Genomic DNA, 15,595 nt, shown 5'->3' with positions numbered 1-15,595 from the left:
ATGCAGAGTACCAAAAAACATTCACATTGCTTAAACTTCAACAAACTAGCCAGCAGATGTCGCTCTTCTTTCCAACATGGCAAGTTTCAAGTAGATGCAAAGCAAAGAGACTGAATACTTGTAGAAGAAAAAGTTAAACTCCTCTTTTATTATAGAGCTCTGTATGAATGTTTATGGATATTTACTTAACAGGTGGGTTGAGTCATGGTGTTGTAGTGGTGCTTTCAAAGCCCACACCTACTCTCCATTACTCTCTGTGACTCTCCACTCTTTGTTTTTGGTCGCCGTGTTCTTTGCTGACATGCAGAACTGGTTTTGCATGTTTCTGGGGAAGTGACTGTTGCCACAGGTGATACATTTTCCTCAGGCACACTGAGACAGCTGCAGTGTATCGGTTTGTCTTTATTTCAACAATCCAACAACACTGTATTTTTAGATTCTATCCCCGTGTTTGGGAATCGCAATTTCATAACTGTTTCAAGTGTGAATTATTCAAACCAGCTCAAGAAATCAGACGATCAGCAGGGATTTGGCTGCAAGGTCATGAAAGAAAACTGATCCTTTGTACAGGAAAATGCAATTTCTTGTATTATTCTAATGTTGCATTAAGCCCTCCCACTTACAACTTTTAGCAGTTCACCTTCCACGCAAGCAAACATGTCAGGCTTGTCGTCCCTCCAGCATTGTTGCAACTGACAAGTAGTACAGAGAACATACCTTAAACATTTCATCACAATATGCGACACAAACCACAACATGAAGAAAGCATGTGTGCAACCAGGTTGTTACCTAATGGAAGCTTCCTATAGGCATCAAACCATTTATTTCTTACAACTCTGAGCATTTATCAATTTTAACAGCCCCTTTGAAGAGTGACTGCACCCTCTCACTAAGAGTTTTGATGCCTTTCCTGTATTAATTCCCTTATTCACCCAGGAAACGGCCAGCCAAGCTGAGCTCAGAGACTGGAATCAAGGAAAACTGTGTGACAGAGACAGAATCTGATTACAAGTGTCTTTAAAACTGAACAAATACAAATGTTGCTCTTTCAATCACACACTGAAACTCCCTGAGAGGAGCTGCGTGAGCATAGCACAGTTGGGGTGTGGCTCTGCTCCGGGTGAAAAACAGGCTCTCTATTCACAGTGTTGACAAAAGGTAAGACGACACTACGCAACAATCATTTACCCCATTTTTAACAACTGGGACACAACCTGTCTTCAAACCGGAAGCCCCAGGATCACAGGCTGTTTACTCTGAGAGGGACATTCCTTGGGGAGGGGATTTTATTTAAAACAAAAGCAGCTGATTTACTCCTTCTGTGATAAAAGACCTTCAAATGGATTCACAACATTGTTGGCTCATTGTCTCATGAGGCTTTAACTTGGATTAGATTGTTGAACTTGGAAGTTGGATTCAGATTTTGATTTCAGCGTTTGAAAATGACAAACACGTTCATCTTGTCCTACTTTAAACATGCAACAGATTTAGTTAACTTTTCTCCTTGAAGCCCCGAGGTGAAGGATGTCAAACATATCACACAGACTTTTCAGCGCTGATATAGCTATTGAACCAGTATCAGTTGCACTCATAAAACAGCACTGAGAACCTGAAGTCAACGGCAGATATCATCATGATTAAGACTGCTAATGTGATAACACCAGAATCAAAGCCAGTTCATAAATTCATTGTCAACATTTTGAAGAATTCAAATAAGAAGGCAAATTTCGCTGAGGAAAACTTAACCATAGTACTATAGTTTATTGTTCTGGCCCCATGGAGATCAAACAGTTCAAAGTGTGGTTATTATATTATGTTGAGTTCAACAGTCCAGCTCTTGTTCTGGCGTGGATCCAGCCTCTACAACACCAGTACAAACAAGAGGCTGAGATTTTGCTGTATCATCTATTAAAAAAAAAGAATTTATGGCCTTTTCTCTTAAAAGAGCAGATTATGAAACAAAGTGCCACACATTTTTTAATCTTTGCAATCTTGGTTGTTACAGTTCTATATCATTTGATCATTTTTTTGTTTTTATTCCCCTCTTTAGGTTCTTGCTGTGTTCTACGCATTTCGTGTAACACTTTGCTGGTTTTGTCATTTTCTGCGCACATGAACTTTGTCACAGTAGTGAGCTGAAACTGCAATAAAAAAAAAAACTTGTCAGTTTTCTTATCTGTTGAGTCATGCTGGATAAAAATAGCTACGAGGAGTGAAGTATCACAACTTGAATCTGGTTTCAAACGACACTGAAACCAGTGAGATGACACAGTATTTAGATCACCCTGCGCGCATGCCCCATCACGCCTGAAACTCACCCACCCTCATTCTGACACCCCCCTCTCTGCCTTCTCTCTGAACGGACAAAGATTAATTATTAACCACAAGCTGACAATTAAAGCACCAGTTTAAAGAAATTTGGCGGGGGTTGTGGACATGGAGTTGCAGAATACCACATTCCACAAATTCCTAAACTCTTCATCAGAGGACTGGACTCCGACTGCTGTCTGAAAACGTACCGAGGGATCCACATGACGCAGAACACAGGGTGATTACGCAACGCCGAAAAGAAGGTTCATACAAACTGTGTTCTTTGGTTTTTGTCATTTATTTAGGAAACTATGTGACAATACAAATCTCTGCTCACTGCCTTCTTTTAAAAATAATTAAAAAAAAAGGCTCATTCTCAAAGAGTTTCAGATGGGAACAATAAAAGTTGCACAAGCAGATAAGCACTAAAAAAAGGTTTAAAAAAACAGAAACAAACATTATAAATATACATGAACTCTTGACCCATTTCTCTATAAACACCAAGTTAATGCAGGTGTTATGTTTTCACAGATAGTTTTCCCTTTAAATGAGCTTCAATGATGTGATTGAGTCAGTCAAAATCTTGGGAGATATATACATATATATGAAAAAAAGTACATTTATCAGAGAATATGAGAAGTCCGAGCTGCTTATTGTCAGTCTTTACCGGTCCTTCCTCCACATATGTTTATTTTAGCACCAAGCTGAGGTACCTGCACAGCACGAACGCTCTCCTTCCTGCTCGTCATATTTCACATTTGAAGTTCATCTTTGGCAGTCTCTGGTTACCCGTCTATCAAAAAGTCTCCACAGCGCTGGTATCAGCGCATCTGAGAGCAAGCCTCGGCACGGCGTGTGGCTATCTCCTCCTCAGCAGGAGCTGCTCTGCGTGTTCCCGCTCTCCGACACGTACGACTTGCTCTTCCTCGAGTATTTCATGGAGCTGAAGGACACCCTCATCCTCTCCACCGTCCGGCTGCTGCGGCAGAGCAGCGTGTTCTTCACGTGCTGCCTGAACTCGTCCGACACATAGTAGTAGATGAAGGGGTCCAGGCAGCTGTTGAGGCTGGCCAGGCACAGCGTGGAGGTGTAGAAGCTGTACCCGTTGTTGGCGATGCCGTCCTTCAGCAGGGAGTAGTGCACCACCAGCATGATGTTGCTGGGGACGAAGCACACCAGGAAGGTCACCAGGACGAGCACGATCAACACCACGGCTTTCTGCCGTTTCTTCGCCGCCGTGCTGTCCACCATGCAGTTCCCCAGAGCTCTGAGGAGCAGCACGTAGGAGACGACGATGACTACGCAGGGGACGAGGAAGACCACCGTGGCCATGAAGATGAAGTAGTAGAACGGATGCTGGACGGAGGGAAACGGGTTGAGCGGGTCGTGGATGACGCTCACGTCGTGGCACGTGGTGACGTTGGGGTCCTTCAGCTTGGCCGTGTGGTCGTACAGGTACAGAGGGGTGGTGGTGAGCCAGATGAACGCCCAGATGGCCACGCAGACGCCGATGGCAACTTTGTTGTTCTTTCTCTGCTGGGACAGGGGGTGAGCCACCACCCAGTACCTCTGGACGCTGAGGCAGGCGATGAACAGCACCGAGCAGTACATGTTCCCGTAGAAGAAGCCCACCAGCACCTTGCACAGGGGCTCGCCATAGGTCCAGTTGTTGCCGTCCAAATGGTAGGCAATTTTTAGAGGCAGCCAGATGACAAAAAGCAGGTCGGCCAGAGCCAGGTTGGCCATGTAGATGGAGGATGGGTGCTTCTTCTTGGTCCTGAAGAGAAAGACCCAGATGGCCATGCCGTTGGTCGGAAGTCCAACCACGAACACGATGACATAGATGACCGGGAAGAAGACGGTGGTCAGGTTACTCTTCAGAGTCTGTGAGGCCGCTTCATCCACAATAACTCGACCTGAATCCACAGGGTCCTCAAACCCTGCATACCCCCGACCTTGACCTAAAATACAGAACAAATTAGACATTATACATTCAGTTAATTAACTGACTAGTCTTAGACTATTAGACTAGTAATAACTCCCTGAAAACAGTTTTATACTCTGAATTTTATCAATACCAATAAATGACTATTTAGTAGTTTCATTAATGCAATATTTTACTGTAGAGAGTAGGGTTACCAAATGTGACTGTGAAGTGATTTTATAAATCATTACAAAAAGACAAATCCCTCAGCCAACAAAAAAATGACTCCCTACTCACATTTTTGTCCTGAAGAATAATTTGAGGGGTTTTTTTTTAATGCTTTCTAGAATTCCAAGGAATGATTGTCACTATGTGGAAAAGGAGTGGTGTCTTTATGTCTTTAATTAATTAATAGTTACATTTCATTCATACTTTTCCTGAGTCCAAGATGAACTAAGAAACTCAGAATTAAGCAATGTAGGGTCCTAAAACATTAAAATGTAAAAGAACTGTTAATGACAGGCATAACTTTCATTTTATCAAATAAAACTACATTCCCCAGCATGCCTTGCAGTGAGCGAAAACATCATAATGAAGCAACAAATATTAATTTTCCTCCCAAAATATTTTGTTACAATTACTAATTTTAAAACGCGAAGCCAAAAACAGAAGCACGGGGAAAGTAGACGGAATGTTCTCACTGCTGAGGCGACAGTGAACGTCTCATTATGTAAACCGCATAACCTCTGCGTGCACATACACACACACTCACAGACACATACAAACAATAACTTCAGACCTCTTACCTCGTAAACCTGAAGCTTGAGAGCATAAGAATAATAGAAGAAGCGATAGTGACACTTTTAGACCCATATCCGCGGCGCACGTCGACGTGACCTCTGGACTTGACTCGTCTGCTAAAAGCCTCCCTGTGAAGAAGAAGAGCCGCTCCTTAAAACGCCCAAGACACTTCCGGCCTCTGAAGTCACGCCCCGAGACTACCTGTGCGCGCTGACGTCAGCTCACACGCGCCCACCTGCCCTTCGCACGTGCGGTTTCATTGAGCCCAGAGAACAAAACAACCCTCCATAAAGGAACCACATCTGGCCGAATCCGTTTCAGTGTCGCTTGCTAATCTCTTATTTATCACTGGATAAAAAGTTACAACAAAAGCGAGGTGAATTATCAAAGCGAAAAGGCGCTGTCTCTATGAAAATATAATACTATTGTGCCACTAAATTTAAATATGAAGAAGGTGTGAACAACAAATGAACAACAGTCAGTAAACAGTCCAGAGTAAAAGGACAGACTAATCTGTCCATCTCCATCTTCTCTGCTGTTCTATTCCTTGTTCAGGTTGTTGTAATTCCAGCTGGGGGAGGGCAGGATGCACCCAGTCAGGTCATCACAGTGCATCACAGGACACACACACACACACACACACACACACACACACACACACACACACACACACACACACACACACACACACACACACACACAGTCACGTTGATAATTTTCGACTGTGGGAGGAAAATGGAGAACTGAAATCAAATTCACACACACATGACCTTTTCGCTGTGAGGTGAGAGCACTAATCACTTCTCCACTCTGTGGTCCAAAGACTCTAATGTACAACACTATTCTTACCTTTCTGTTAGACTATTGAAATTGGGGCAAATTTCATCGAAATGTGTAATAAAAGGCCATGCAGTAGGTGCAGCTAAATCTCCTAAGTCCTACCAGTCATCAAACGTGTCATCGACCCTGAGGTGGGGTTTCTGTTTAATTTAGTGAATTCAGCATGCTCAGTCAGATTAATGCTGCTTTTTACAGGTCTGATGGTCAAATGTGATTCAAGATTGAATAAAGAGAAGGTTGCTTCATAATATAAAAGTCGTAGGTAGTAATGAAGTAAAAAAAAGGTGAATTTAGACACAAAAAAATATATGTAAATAATCACAGCAACACATGTGCAGGACATAATAATAATGTTCAACTAACATGTTGATGACTGGTTGAAACTATAATGCATAATGTTATTAGATCAGATTTGTGACATAAGTGCTACTGAATGGCAGAATGGTCTTATAGCAGAGGGAAGTACTTTCTTCAAATCTACAGATTTTATCAGTAATGAATGGGTAAACAAAATCATGCTAACTTGCAAAATGTCAGTCGTAGTCCCTAAAGGCGGGAGTTTCCTGTAGAGTGAATAAACATGACACGTTTTTCAAGAGTGGGAATTTAGAAGATGGCTGATTTTATCATGCAGTGAGTAACAATTATGGCCATTATGTGTTTTCTTGTGGAGAAAAGTATAAGTATCACTAAGCCTGTTGAAACTTGTTTCAGACTGTTCATCATGCGATGAAGTGTCTCTCGTAGTTAAACTACAAGTCAAGACATCTGTACAAAATGTGCTCCAACTCAAATAAAGTTTGTACAGTGGAACACATCAGTGGATCCTAATTTAAAATTTGATCAAGATTCAGGAACACACAAACTCCACAAGTTCAAACTACTTCAGTACTATCATTCCTTGAACAAACATTTGTGGTAATAATATCGCATGGTGTGCAAAACTCAGACCGTCAATGTCTGTCAATGTTTTTCAGGTTACTTTTTTCCCCAAATATTAGGAAACAGTCAAAGAAAATGTGCGAATCAAATCTTTACACATTAATTGGCACCTACAAATAAAATCTACAATCTACAATATATACAAATATCTTCTTTTATCAACCTGACACAACAAAACCCAGCAGGATTTAGTTCATTATGATTTCAAACATCAAAATGCAGATGCATTCAGGAGACCTGGAAACATGAGAATGTTCTGAAAAAAACAAATTACCTTTGCAAGTATATAAACTGACACATTAAATCAATTTAATTTGAAGGAACTGATGTGTCATGGCATAATGGGAGTAGTTAATGTACATGTGACCCTGAAATTGGTGAACAGTAAATAAGATGGTTCCCAAATGACCCACAATAGAGCTGATTTTAACAGTATTTTAGTCACTTCCTCTTTGCGTTTGTATTTTTGTGACTTCTGAGAAGTCAGTTGAAATAAGGCTTCACAGTAATCACACCATTTGTCTCAACGGTGATATTATCAAGTGTGACAATTCAAAATAAAGATTTCAGTGAAAAAACTCCTGTAGATGTTACAGTCCCCAGTATTTGCACCAGTACCGATTCCATGGAGTTTTCTTGAAGATGGTTGCGATGTGGATTTTTTTTCCCCAGCCTCAAATAAGCATCAATAACCACTGTACATTCTGATATTTATTGGGCTTTCACTCATGTGGTGGTGATCAAATTACATTTTAACCAAAAATACGGGTGAAATCTCATCTGAAACGCTGCTCACACTGAAGTCGCGAGACAAGTTCAGGCTGTCTGGTTCATCTGAGGAAGAGTTGCCTGAACCACGTGTGAGAGCAAAGGTTAAACGTGTGCATGCTGCTTTAAAAAAAAAAAGGAACAACCAGCATGACATGTAAAAGTGTCTGACAGCTTTCAGTCACTACCTGAATGCAAAGCAGTTTATAAATGTGTGCAGCATGAAAAAAAATGAGAAGACCAGTGTGTTTTAGAAAAAGAAAACACACATTTCGTGTGAAAATTTAAGAAGTGTTGAATGTGTTCGAATAGCACCTTAACTTATAATTTTTCCTGCTTTTTAGTAGGATATGCCTTCCTTGAAAATCTCCAAGTGAAAAGTCACCGTCCATGTAGTTACTTTGGTATGTTGGCCATTCAACCCGATAGGCGCTGAATGGAAATGTAAACACTTATACAAATTTACTTCTTGTATATAAATATATTTGATAGGTTCTGCAGTAGATTACTTACACATACACATGTTCACATATAAAAGCATAATATAGACAGAAGTGAAACACATTTTTTGGGGATGTGGGAGAAAGTCTGAGCAACCAGTGGAAACATACATAGAGAGAGAGAAGTGTGCAAACTCTACATAGAAAGGCTCAAAATGAGTCTGGGAGTGTGAGGGGAAACTGGAGGAACTGGAGAAAACTCACACATGCACACTCAGAAAGAAAGGCCTAAGGCCCAGATTAATAATGGCTACTTTTTGATAACCACTGCTGTCAAGTGGGAAAAACGATTAGCAAGTCCATTCATTTTTATTAACAAACCTTTTTACAGGCATTCATTTGTTGTCTCACTTATATACACACACACATTTGTCTCACATTTAAGACCTAATGAATTCATCATGGATAATAATAATAAAAAAAAAATACAGACTGGTAAAATAAAGCAATCATTCACACTCAGTCAAACAGATGACTGCTTTAAGAAACGCACATCAAATAAAATATGAATAAAAATGTCAAGCAAGTTAAAAATCAGAAACTTAAAACTTCCAGGAAGTCAAAAACAAACCTGAGTATTCACTTCCTTTCATACCTGAGGTTCAAAAACAATCTTAAAAAGGGTAAAACCCTCTAGCACTCGGTGCTCTGTGTGTTCTCAGACTTTGATGTATAGCTGTTGCTCTTTTTGGAGTATTTCAGAGCGCTGAAGGAAACCCTCATCCTCTCCACCGTCCTCTCGCTGCGGCACAGAAACGTGTTCTTCACGTGATCCCTGAAGTCTTCGGAGATGAAGTAGTAGACGAAGGGGTCCAGGCAGCTGTTGAGGCTGGCCAGGCACAGCGTGGTGATGTAGAAGCCGTACAGGTTGTTGGGACGCTCGCTGAGCAGGAGGATGTAGTGCACCAGCAGCATGATGTTGCTGGGAGTGAAGCACACCAAGAACATCACCAGCACCGTGACGATCAGGACCACGGCCTTCCGCCGCTTCTTGGAGATGTTGGGGTCCTCCATGCTGTTTCTGAGAGCTTTGAGCGTGAGGACGTAGGAGATGATGCACACCACCGTGGGGACGACGAACCCCACCGTCCCCATGGTCAGGAAGTAACCTGCAGCAATTTTCCTCTGGCTGGGCCTGGTGACGTCGTGACAAGTCCGGATGCTGAGATTCGGTACACGGACTTCTTGGTCGTACAGGTAGAGGGGGATGGTGAGGAGCCAGACCACCAGCCAGATCACTGCAGAGACGGTCACAGCGAGGCCATTGCTCCTCTGCCGCTGGGACAAGGGGTCCACCACAGCCCAGTACCGCTGGACACTGATACAGGCAATGAAGGAGATGGAGCAGTACATGTTGCCGTAGAAAAAGGCCACCAGCACTTTGCACAGCCCATCCCCGTAGATCCAATTGTTCCCATTGAAGTGGTAGGCGATTTTCAAGGGGATCCAGATGACGAAGAGCAGGTCAGCCAGGGCCAGGTTCGCCATGTAGATGGACGACGGGTGCTTCTTCTTGGTCCTGAAGAGGAACACCCAGACGGCCAGAGCGTTGGAGGGCAGTCCCACGACAAACACAATGATGTAGACGATTGGGAAGAAAACTGTTGTGAGACCACTGGTCAGGACCTTCTTGGCCTGCTTGAGGGCCAGCACGCCATCAGTAGTCTCTGGGCCAGTGAAGCCTCGCTCTGGGATGAAAAAACAAAAAACAAAAATGAAAAACTGATAACTGAATTTCAATAGGTTCCTATGAAGGAGTAAAACCAGCCGACATCAGAAACACTCAGTTTCATCAGAGCTGTGACTCATGCACATTGCAATATCTGATTTAAAATTAGCTGCAATGAACGTAACGAACAAAACAGACGGACTGATCAGAGTTCAAGTACAGCAGTACAGTTTTCACACCGTGCAGCGAAGCACTGACCTAAATACGAGTCAATCACAGAACTGTGGCAGTCAGTAAAACAATAAAAACCACGGTGAGATAAACGAGGGAGGAAACTGTACCTTCCTGCGTCAGACAGGTGTGCAGGCAGCAGAGGAGCAGCGACACCTGAAGCCACCGCGTCCCGGAAGACATGGCTGAAAAACACGGCGAGAGCACTGATATGTCGGAGGGCGTTGTCCCGGGTCGCGCTGCCTTGACTCCGGTGTGAAACTGTCATCCTCTCCGAACGGCAGGAGGTTTTCATACCTGCGTGACGTCACCTGGTCACGTGAGCGCACGAGGCGCGAGCAGACTCACCGCAAGCTGCTCTCTCTCTCTCTCTCTCTCTCTCTCTCTCTCTCTCTCTCTCTCTCTCTCTCTCTCTCTCTCTCTCTCTCTCTCTCTCTCTGTCTTTCTCTCTCTCTCTCTCTGGGTGAAAATGAATGCTTGCAGGTTTAGGTTATGTTAACACTTGAATTCATTTTTTTTTAACTTGAAAAACTATCTTTTTAAAAAGAAATATTTAATGAAGAGTGTGAATTTCAGTAAAAAACGTATTAAATACTTTAAATATACGACTCAAATGAAACTCTTAGCTGCTGAAAATGCCATCAAAAAAAACCTTGCGTCAACTAGACAAGAATAGGGACCCATATTTTGGGAAATTATGGAAACACCTCCATTGTTCACAGTGGGAATGCCATCTTTAAAAATATACGTGTGATTTTATTAGCTTTATGTAACCGTCTGAATCCTTCTCAATATATATGATTTTCAATATCATTTTAGATAATGCTGAGTCATTAAACCAGCTGTTCTTAAATATTTGGAATTTGATTCCTCAGTGGATAATGCAGCTCAAAAACAAATGCATGTACTCGTTGGTGATTTGAGTCACAAAAAGTCAATCCAGCTATTTAATTTTTAACCTTTTATTGCCAGTAACGTAAAGAACAGTAAGCTTTTAATAGCAGTGTGGACTTCTCACCAGCAGGGGGAGGCATGCAACAAAATATAAATATAGGGAATTTGTTCCAAGACACAGTCAAAGTGAAAATAGCAATTTATTTAGAGGCAAAACACAACCAACAACAACAAATAAACAAATGGTGTGTGTATGGTCACCGGATATATACAAGAACAAAAAATAATGACATCTTTTCACAGGAAATATGAGAGCTTGAATGCAGCTTATCTGTAAAATAGAAAAAATACACATAATACTATTTTTTTCCATTAAAATGTTACATCTAAGGAATGATTGATACACTCATGGGTTTTACAGTGCAAAATAGAAACATTTCATTCTATGCAATGTTCCCTAAACATGTTTTTGCTTAATGTTGCCATCCATCATAATGACGGTTTCAACTTCATTCATCACTTATGGCTGTCATTGCACATTTTACCAGCTCACATCGGTATGATATTTGTTGTTCTCTTTTCACAACAGAAAAGCAACCACCGAAGATAAAACCTGACAGACTAACCAAGTGGCTCTAAAATTCCAAATGAAATCACTCAAATTGACTGAACACTTTTAAATGACATGAAAGAGTCAGTTAAATCACAGACTGAAGCTCTGCTTGGCTTGATGGTTGATCACACCAGTAGTTTCTTGTATTGGCTGTTGAGGTTTTCCTGGAAAGAGTCAATTTTGGTGACGGAGCTGTTTAATTTGGAGCTTTCTGTACGGCTGGATTTCAGAATTGTCCTGGTGCTGGATCTGCATGAATCAGAGGACGAGTGACTGATGCCGCTCCGCTCCGTAACCTTCCGACACCTCAGCAGGTTGGACAGCTGCCTCTGGCACTGGGACGATCCAAAGTAGTAGACCATGGGATCCAGGAGGCAGTTCAGGCTTCCCACGCACAGGAACACCAGATAGAGAGCGTAGGACCCATCGGGGGTCTCCCGGCTCTGCGCCACTGCTTGGTCAAACTGCAGGTAGTGCGCGAGCATCAGACAGTTTGTCGGCATGAAACAGAGCACAAATATCACCAGCACCGTCAGAGCCATCACCACCGCCCTCGACCTTCTGCGTGAGCTTCCGGAAACCCCCTTGGAGATGCAGCTCAGCGACCAGATCACCCGAGAGTAGGACGCCACCGTGACGAGCAGAGGCAGGAAGAACAGCGCGCAGCACAAGGTGAAGAAGTAGATCTTCAGCCACGCCACGTTGTCCACGTACTGCACGTCGTGGCAGGTGGTGATGTTCAGGTCTCTGAGGTAAACAGTCTGCTCGGAGACGACCAGGGGCACAGAGCCAGCAAAGGACAGTATCCACATGATCACGCAGGCGGTGACGGCGTTTCGAGGCCTTCTCCAGGCCAGCGAGTCGATGGGGTACACCACAGCGAGCAGCCGGTCCACGCTGATGCACGCGATGAGAAGAACCGAACAATACATGTTCCAGTAGAAGGCGGCCGTGACCACGCGGCACATGAGCGCCCCGAACCTCCAGTTGTTGCCGTCGAAGTGGTAGAAGATCTTGAACGGGAGCAAGACGGCAAAGAGCAGGTCGGCAGTGGCCAAGTTCAGCATGTAGATGGCCGCCGGCTTCTTGGGCCGGATGCCACGAGCGAAGGCCAGCATGGCGCAGACGTTGATCGGTACGCTGATAACGCAGACCAGGGTGTAGAAGGAAGGTATGAAGATGGTGGAGACGGGGCCCGTTAGGAACAGCAGCGCCTCTTCAGAAAATCCCGGCTTGTTGCTTGATATGTTAAGCACTTGAACAACAGCAGACCGATTCATTTTAATGTCTTCATCGTAGTAGATTGATTCCAGATCAAACGGTTCATCTGTGACTGAGCTGGGGAAGACGACAAAAGTCCTCAGTATGGACGATCCTGTGGAAACAGAAACAAAAAGCGTTAAGTCATAGAGTCACTGATACCAGACATCTAATAAAAGATCAATCCGAGTGACTGGTTCAAAACTGTTTATATTTTTATTTCATCTACTATATGAAGCAGTGCTATTATTGTTTTGAGCTAACTTTTAACAAGTGAGGATGACCAGTCCTGAATATTTTTGTGGAGATTGAGAACAGTTTCGACCTTTGTAGTTTAAAAACCAAGTAATTAGAAGTGCAAAAAAAAAGTCATACATTTAAATGTCAATATATTAAATGGGAAAATAGCCCATCGATAAAAACAACAACAACAAAACAGAAAGTTTGTATTCTTAATAAGTTCAACTGTTCTGACTTCCTCTGTGCAGAAAAAGGGTGAAGAGATCACAACACTGCCATCAACAATTGTGTTTGAATTTAGCACCTGTAGCGCAATTCAATGTTTGAGGGAGCCTTTCAAACTCACCCCCCCCCCCCCCCCCCCCCCCCCCCCCCCAACTACCACGACTGCCCCCCAACAACAAACAAACAAACACAGAAATCCAAAACATTGCAATAGCTGTATCAAATCAAAACCAATGTAATTTCATATTGATCATTTAGCCAACACTCAGTACAGTATTACTATATACTCATTAAAAATCTGATTATTTACTCCTTTAGCTTATGAAACAAAGTTGTGTGATCTTTCAATTTCATATTGCCAAGCCCTTTTAAGTGGGTATAGTAAGACATTTCATGATCAACTTAATCAATCAATCGATCAACAATCATATTTTTTGAAAGATTTCTGGCATTTTAAAAACAGCGCAATCACTAATAATTATCAAATATAATAACAAAAGATTCCGGAGCATAAAATTTTGTCTTTGAATGTCATTTTTTCCAGTTGATTGCCCAAAACAACAAATATCATAATGATCAATAACCATGAATGGTGTCAAAATTGAACTGAACATTTTTTTTTTTTTTTTTACATGTGATACAGTAAGATAAACAAAGATTTTCCTCATTATTTATTGAATCTCTAAGAGGTATTAATATTATGTAATACCAACATCTGTATCAAAGTTTTCTCATACATGATTTAAAGTTTCAAGTGCAATTTTTTTTTTCCCCACCCACATAATAAAAACGAAACTTTCTCACCATTACTGGTCACCGCTGAAGAGGCAGAACAGACGCACAGCAGAAGGAACAGACAGGTTTTCGGTGCCATCTCGTCCTCCGAGCTGCTTATCGCGTCCCTCCCAGGCTCCTCTGCTGCTGCGCCTCATCCGGACCGAGGCTGTAAACCGGCGGACTTTGGATTCCAACACTCGCAGAACCGACCAATCAGAGAGCGCGTTCCTGCAGGCTGACGTCACCTCTTCCCGTCACGCTACAGGCAGGAAGGAAAGGAAGAGAGAGAGAGAGAGAGAGAGAGAGAGAGAGAGAGAGAGAGAGGGAGAGAGAGAGAGAGAGAGAGAGAGAGAGAGAGAGAGAGAGAGAGAGAGAGAGAGAAGGAGCTCTGCAACAAAACAGCAACACATTCCTGATCATATTTGGACACTTTTCAGGAAAGGAGAGAGGTGGTGCAGGTCTGAGTGTAGTTTACATGTTCTCCCTGTGCGTGCATGGGTTATCAACTCCAGCAATAAAGACTTTTACTTTATGATTGCTGTTGCTGGTGAACCTGGTACAAGTGGACAGAAGTCTTCCTGTTGTTTACTGGAAGATTAAACGGCTTAGGGGAAATTTCAGCAAATCAGCTTGTGTTAAATAAATAAATGCATTCATTTGACGGCAACAGCATCATCCCTGGAGATGGTTAAGTGCTTCCTCTGTTTGTAGCTGTCAGATCATTGCATCAAAGTCCATCAAGATGATGTGTTTTGGAACAATTTTATGAAGAGCACACTTTGCACTTTGTTTGACCTGTCGGGTTGAGTTCAGATGTCATCCAACTACATTAAAACTAAAATATGTTGGAATTAATGTTCTATGTTTGCTACTTCAAGTACTATTTTGGCTTCTCTGGTCAAAAGTTGTGTTTACAAGTAAAAATAAACCCAGCGTTCAGATTGTAATCACCTTTCACATGGGAGAACAGCTTCCTCGGCCGCTGGTAAACACAACAAACTGCAGCAGTGTGACTGTTCAACTCTGTGCGGAGGCGAAAGCACTTAAGAATGAAGACACAACGATAAAAACAAAAAAGAGTGAGCAGACAAAGTATGTCTGATACAGGCAGAACGAAATGTACTGATTGTTTTCTCTGGGAGACGAATAGAGACAGAAGAGGGACATGATGGGGGCGGACGGGGGCGTTAGGCCTCTGACTCACTCATCCGGAGCTTCAAATCCACTGGGACTCAGTATCTGAGCTCACAGACAGTCAGACTAAACCTATTTCCCCACAAAAATAATGACCTTAATGACCTGTTTTTTTTTTTTTTCTACTTTCTGTTCATGACCTCATATATACGTACCTCACACAAACAGGCTTTTCAAAAGCTGTATGGAATCAGAAGGACACGAAAGTTCAGTCTTAGCAGCAGAAGAACTGTCTTTTACTCAACAGTTTTAACTGACATCTTAAAAACAAACAGCTGAGCGAGTTGCATCGCTCAAGCTGAAATCTATTGGATTCACGACTTTACCAAACCGTGAAAACACTTTTTTTTATAACAACTTTAAAAGGACACAACACTTTTGTTGATTCATGAGATTTCATTCATGTT

General features: G+C 42.4%; 3 protein-coding genes across 3 annotated transcripts; all 3 read right to left on the bottom strand.

Annotated features, from left to right (window-relative positions):
* Positions 1 to 2,588: 2,588 nt before the first annotated feature.
* Positions 2,589 to 5,179, bottom strand: LOC115383474 (proteinase-activated receptor 2-like). The gene is made up of 2 exons (XM_030085665.1): positions 5,041 to 5,179; positions 2,589 to 4,271 (listed from the first exon to the last, which is right to left on the bottom strand). The coding sequence occupies exons 1-2, from the start codon at positions 5,105 to 5,107 to the stop codon at positions 3,181 to 3,183; spliced, it is 1,158 nt and encodes a 385-aa protein (XP_029941525.1). The 5' UTR covers positions 5,108 to 5,179; the 3' UTR covers positions 2,589 to 3,180.
* A 2,064-nt stretch (positions 5,180 to 7,243) lies between these two features.
* On the bottom strand, positions 7,244 to 10,262 carry LOC115383481 (proteinase-activated receptor 2-like). Its single transcript, XM_030085671.1, has 2 exons — positions 10,096 to 10,262; positions 7,244 to 9,773 (listed from the first exon to the last, which is right to left on the bottom strand). Exons 1-2 carry the CDS (start codon positions 10,166 to 10,168, stop codon positions 8,719 to 8,721), a joined length of 1,128 nt encoding a protein of 375 aa, XP_029941531.1. The 5' UTR covers positions 10,169 to 10,262; the 3' UTR covers positions 7,244 to 8,718.
* Positions 10,263 to 11,060: 798 nt separating this feature from the next.
* On the bottom strand, positions 11,061 to 14,174 carry LOC115383276 (proteinase-activated receptor 1-like). The gene is made up of 2 exons (XM_030085409.1): positions 14,022 to 14,174; positions 11,061 to 12,867 (listed from the first exon to the last, which is right to left on the bottom strand). The coding sequence occupies exons 1-2, from the start codon at positions 14,089 to 14,091 to the stop codon at positions 11,618 to 11,620; spliced, it is 1,320 nt and encodes a 439-aa protein (XP_029941269.1). The 5' UTR covers positions 14,092 to 14,174; the 3' UTR covers positions 11,061 to 11,617.
* Positions 14,175 to 15,595: the final 1,421 nt, after the last annotated feature.

This window comes from Salarias fasciatus (assembly GCF_902148845.1).
Source record: "Salarias fasciatus chromosome 7 unlocalized genomic scaffold, fSalaFa1.1 super_scaffold_4, whole genome shotgun sequence".
Classification (NCBI taxonomy): Eukaryota; Metazoa; Chordata; class Actinopteri; order Blenniiformes; family Blenniidae; genus Salarias; species Salarias fasciatus.
The sequence above is the reverse complement of the archived record's forward strand: the minus strand, read 5'-3'. Positions and strand labels throughout refer to the sequence as shown.

Bases quoted from the DNA above. Each gene is read 5' to 3' on its own strand.
- LOC115383474 (XM_030085665.1), bottom strand. From the start codon at position 5,107: ATGGGTCTAAAAGTGTCACTATCGCTTCTTCTATTATTCTTATGCTCT. The intron at 4,272-5,040 runs GTAAGAGGTCTG...TCTGTATTTTAG, and splicing joins TCAAGCTTCAGGTTTACGAG to GTCAAGGTCGGGGGTATGCA.
- LOC115383276 (XM_030085409.1), bottom strand. From the start codon at position 14,091: ATGGCACCGAAAACCTGTCTGTTCCTTCTGCTGTGCGTCTGTTCTGCC. The intron at 12,868-14,021 runs GTGAGAAAGTTT...CTGTTTCCACAG, and splicing joins TTCAGCGGTGACCAGTAATG to GATCGTCCATACTGAGGACT.
- LOC115383481 (XM_030085671.1), bottom strand. From the start codon at position 10,168: ATGTCTTCCGGGACGCGGTGGCTTCAGGTGTCGCTGCTCCTCTGCTGC. The intron at 9,774-10,095 runs GTACAGTTTCCT...TTTTCATCCCAG, and splicing joins CACCTGTCTGACGCAGGAAG to AGCGAGGCTTCACTGGCCCA.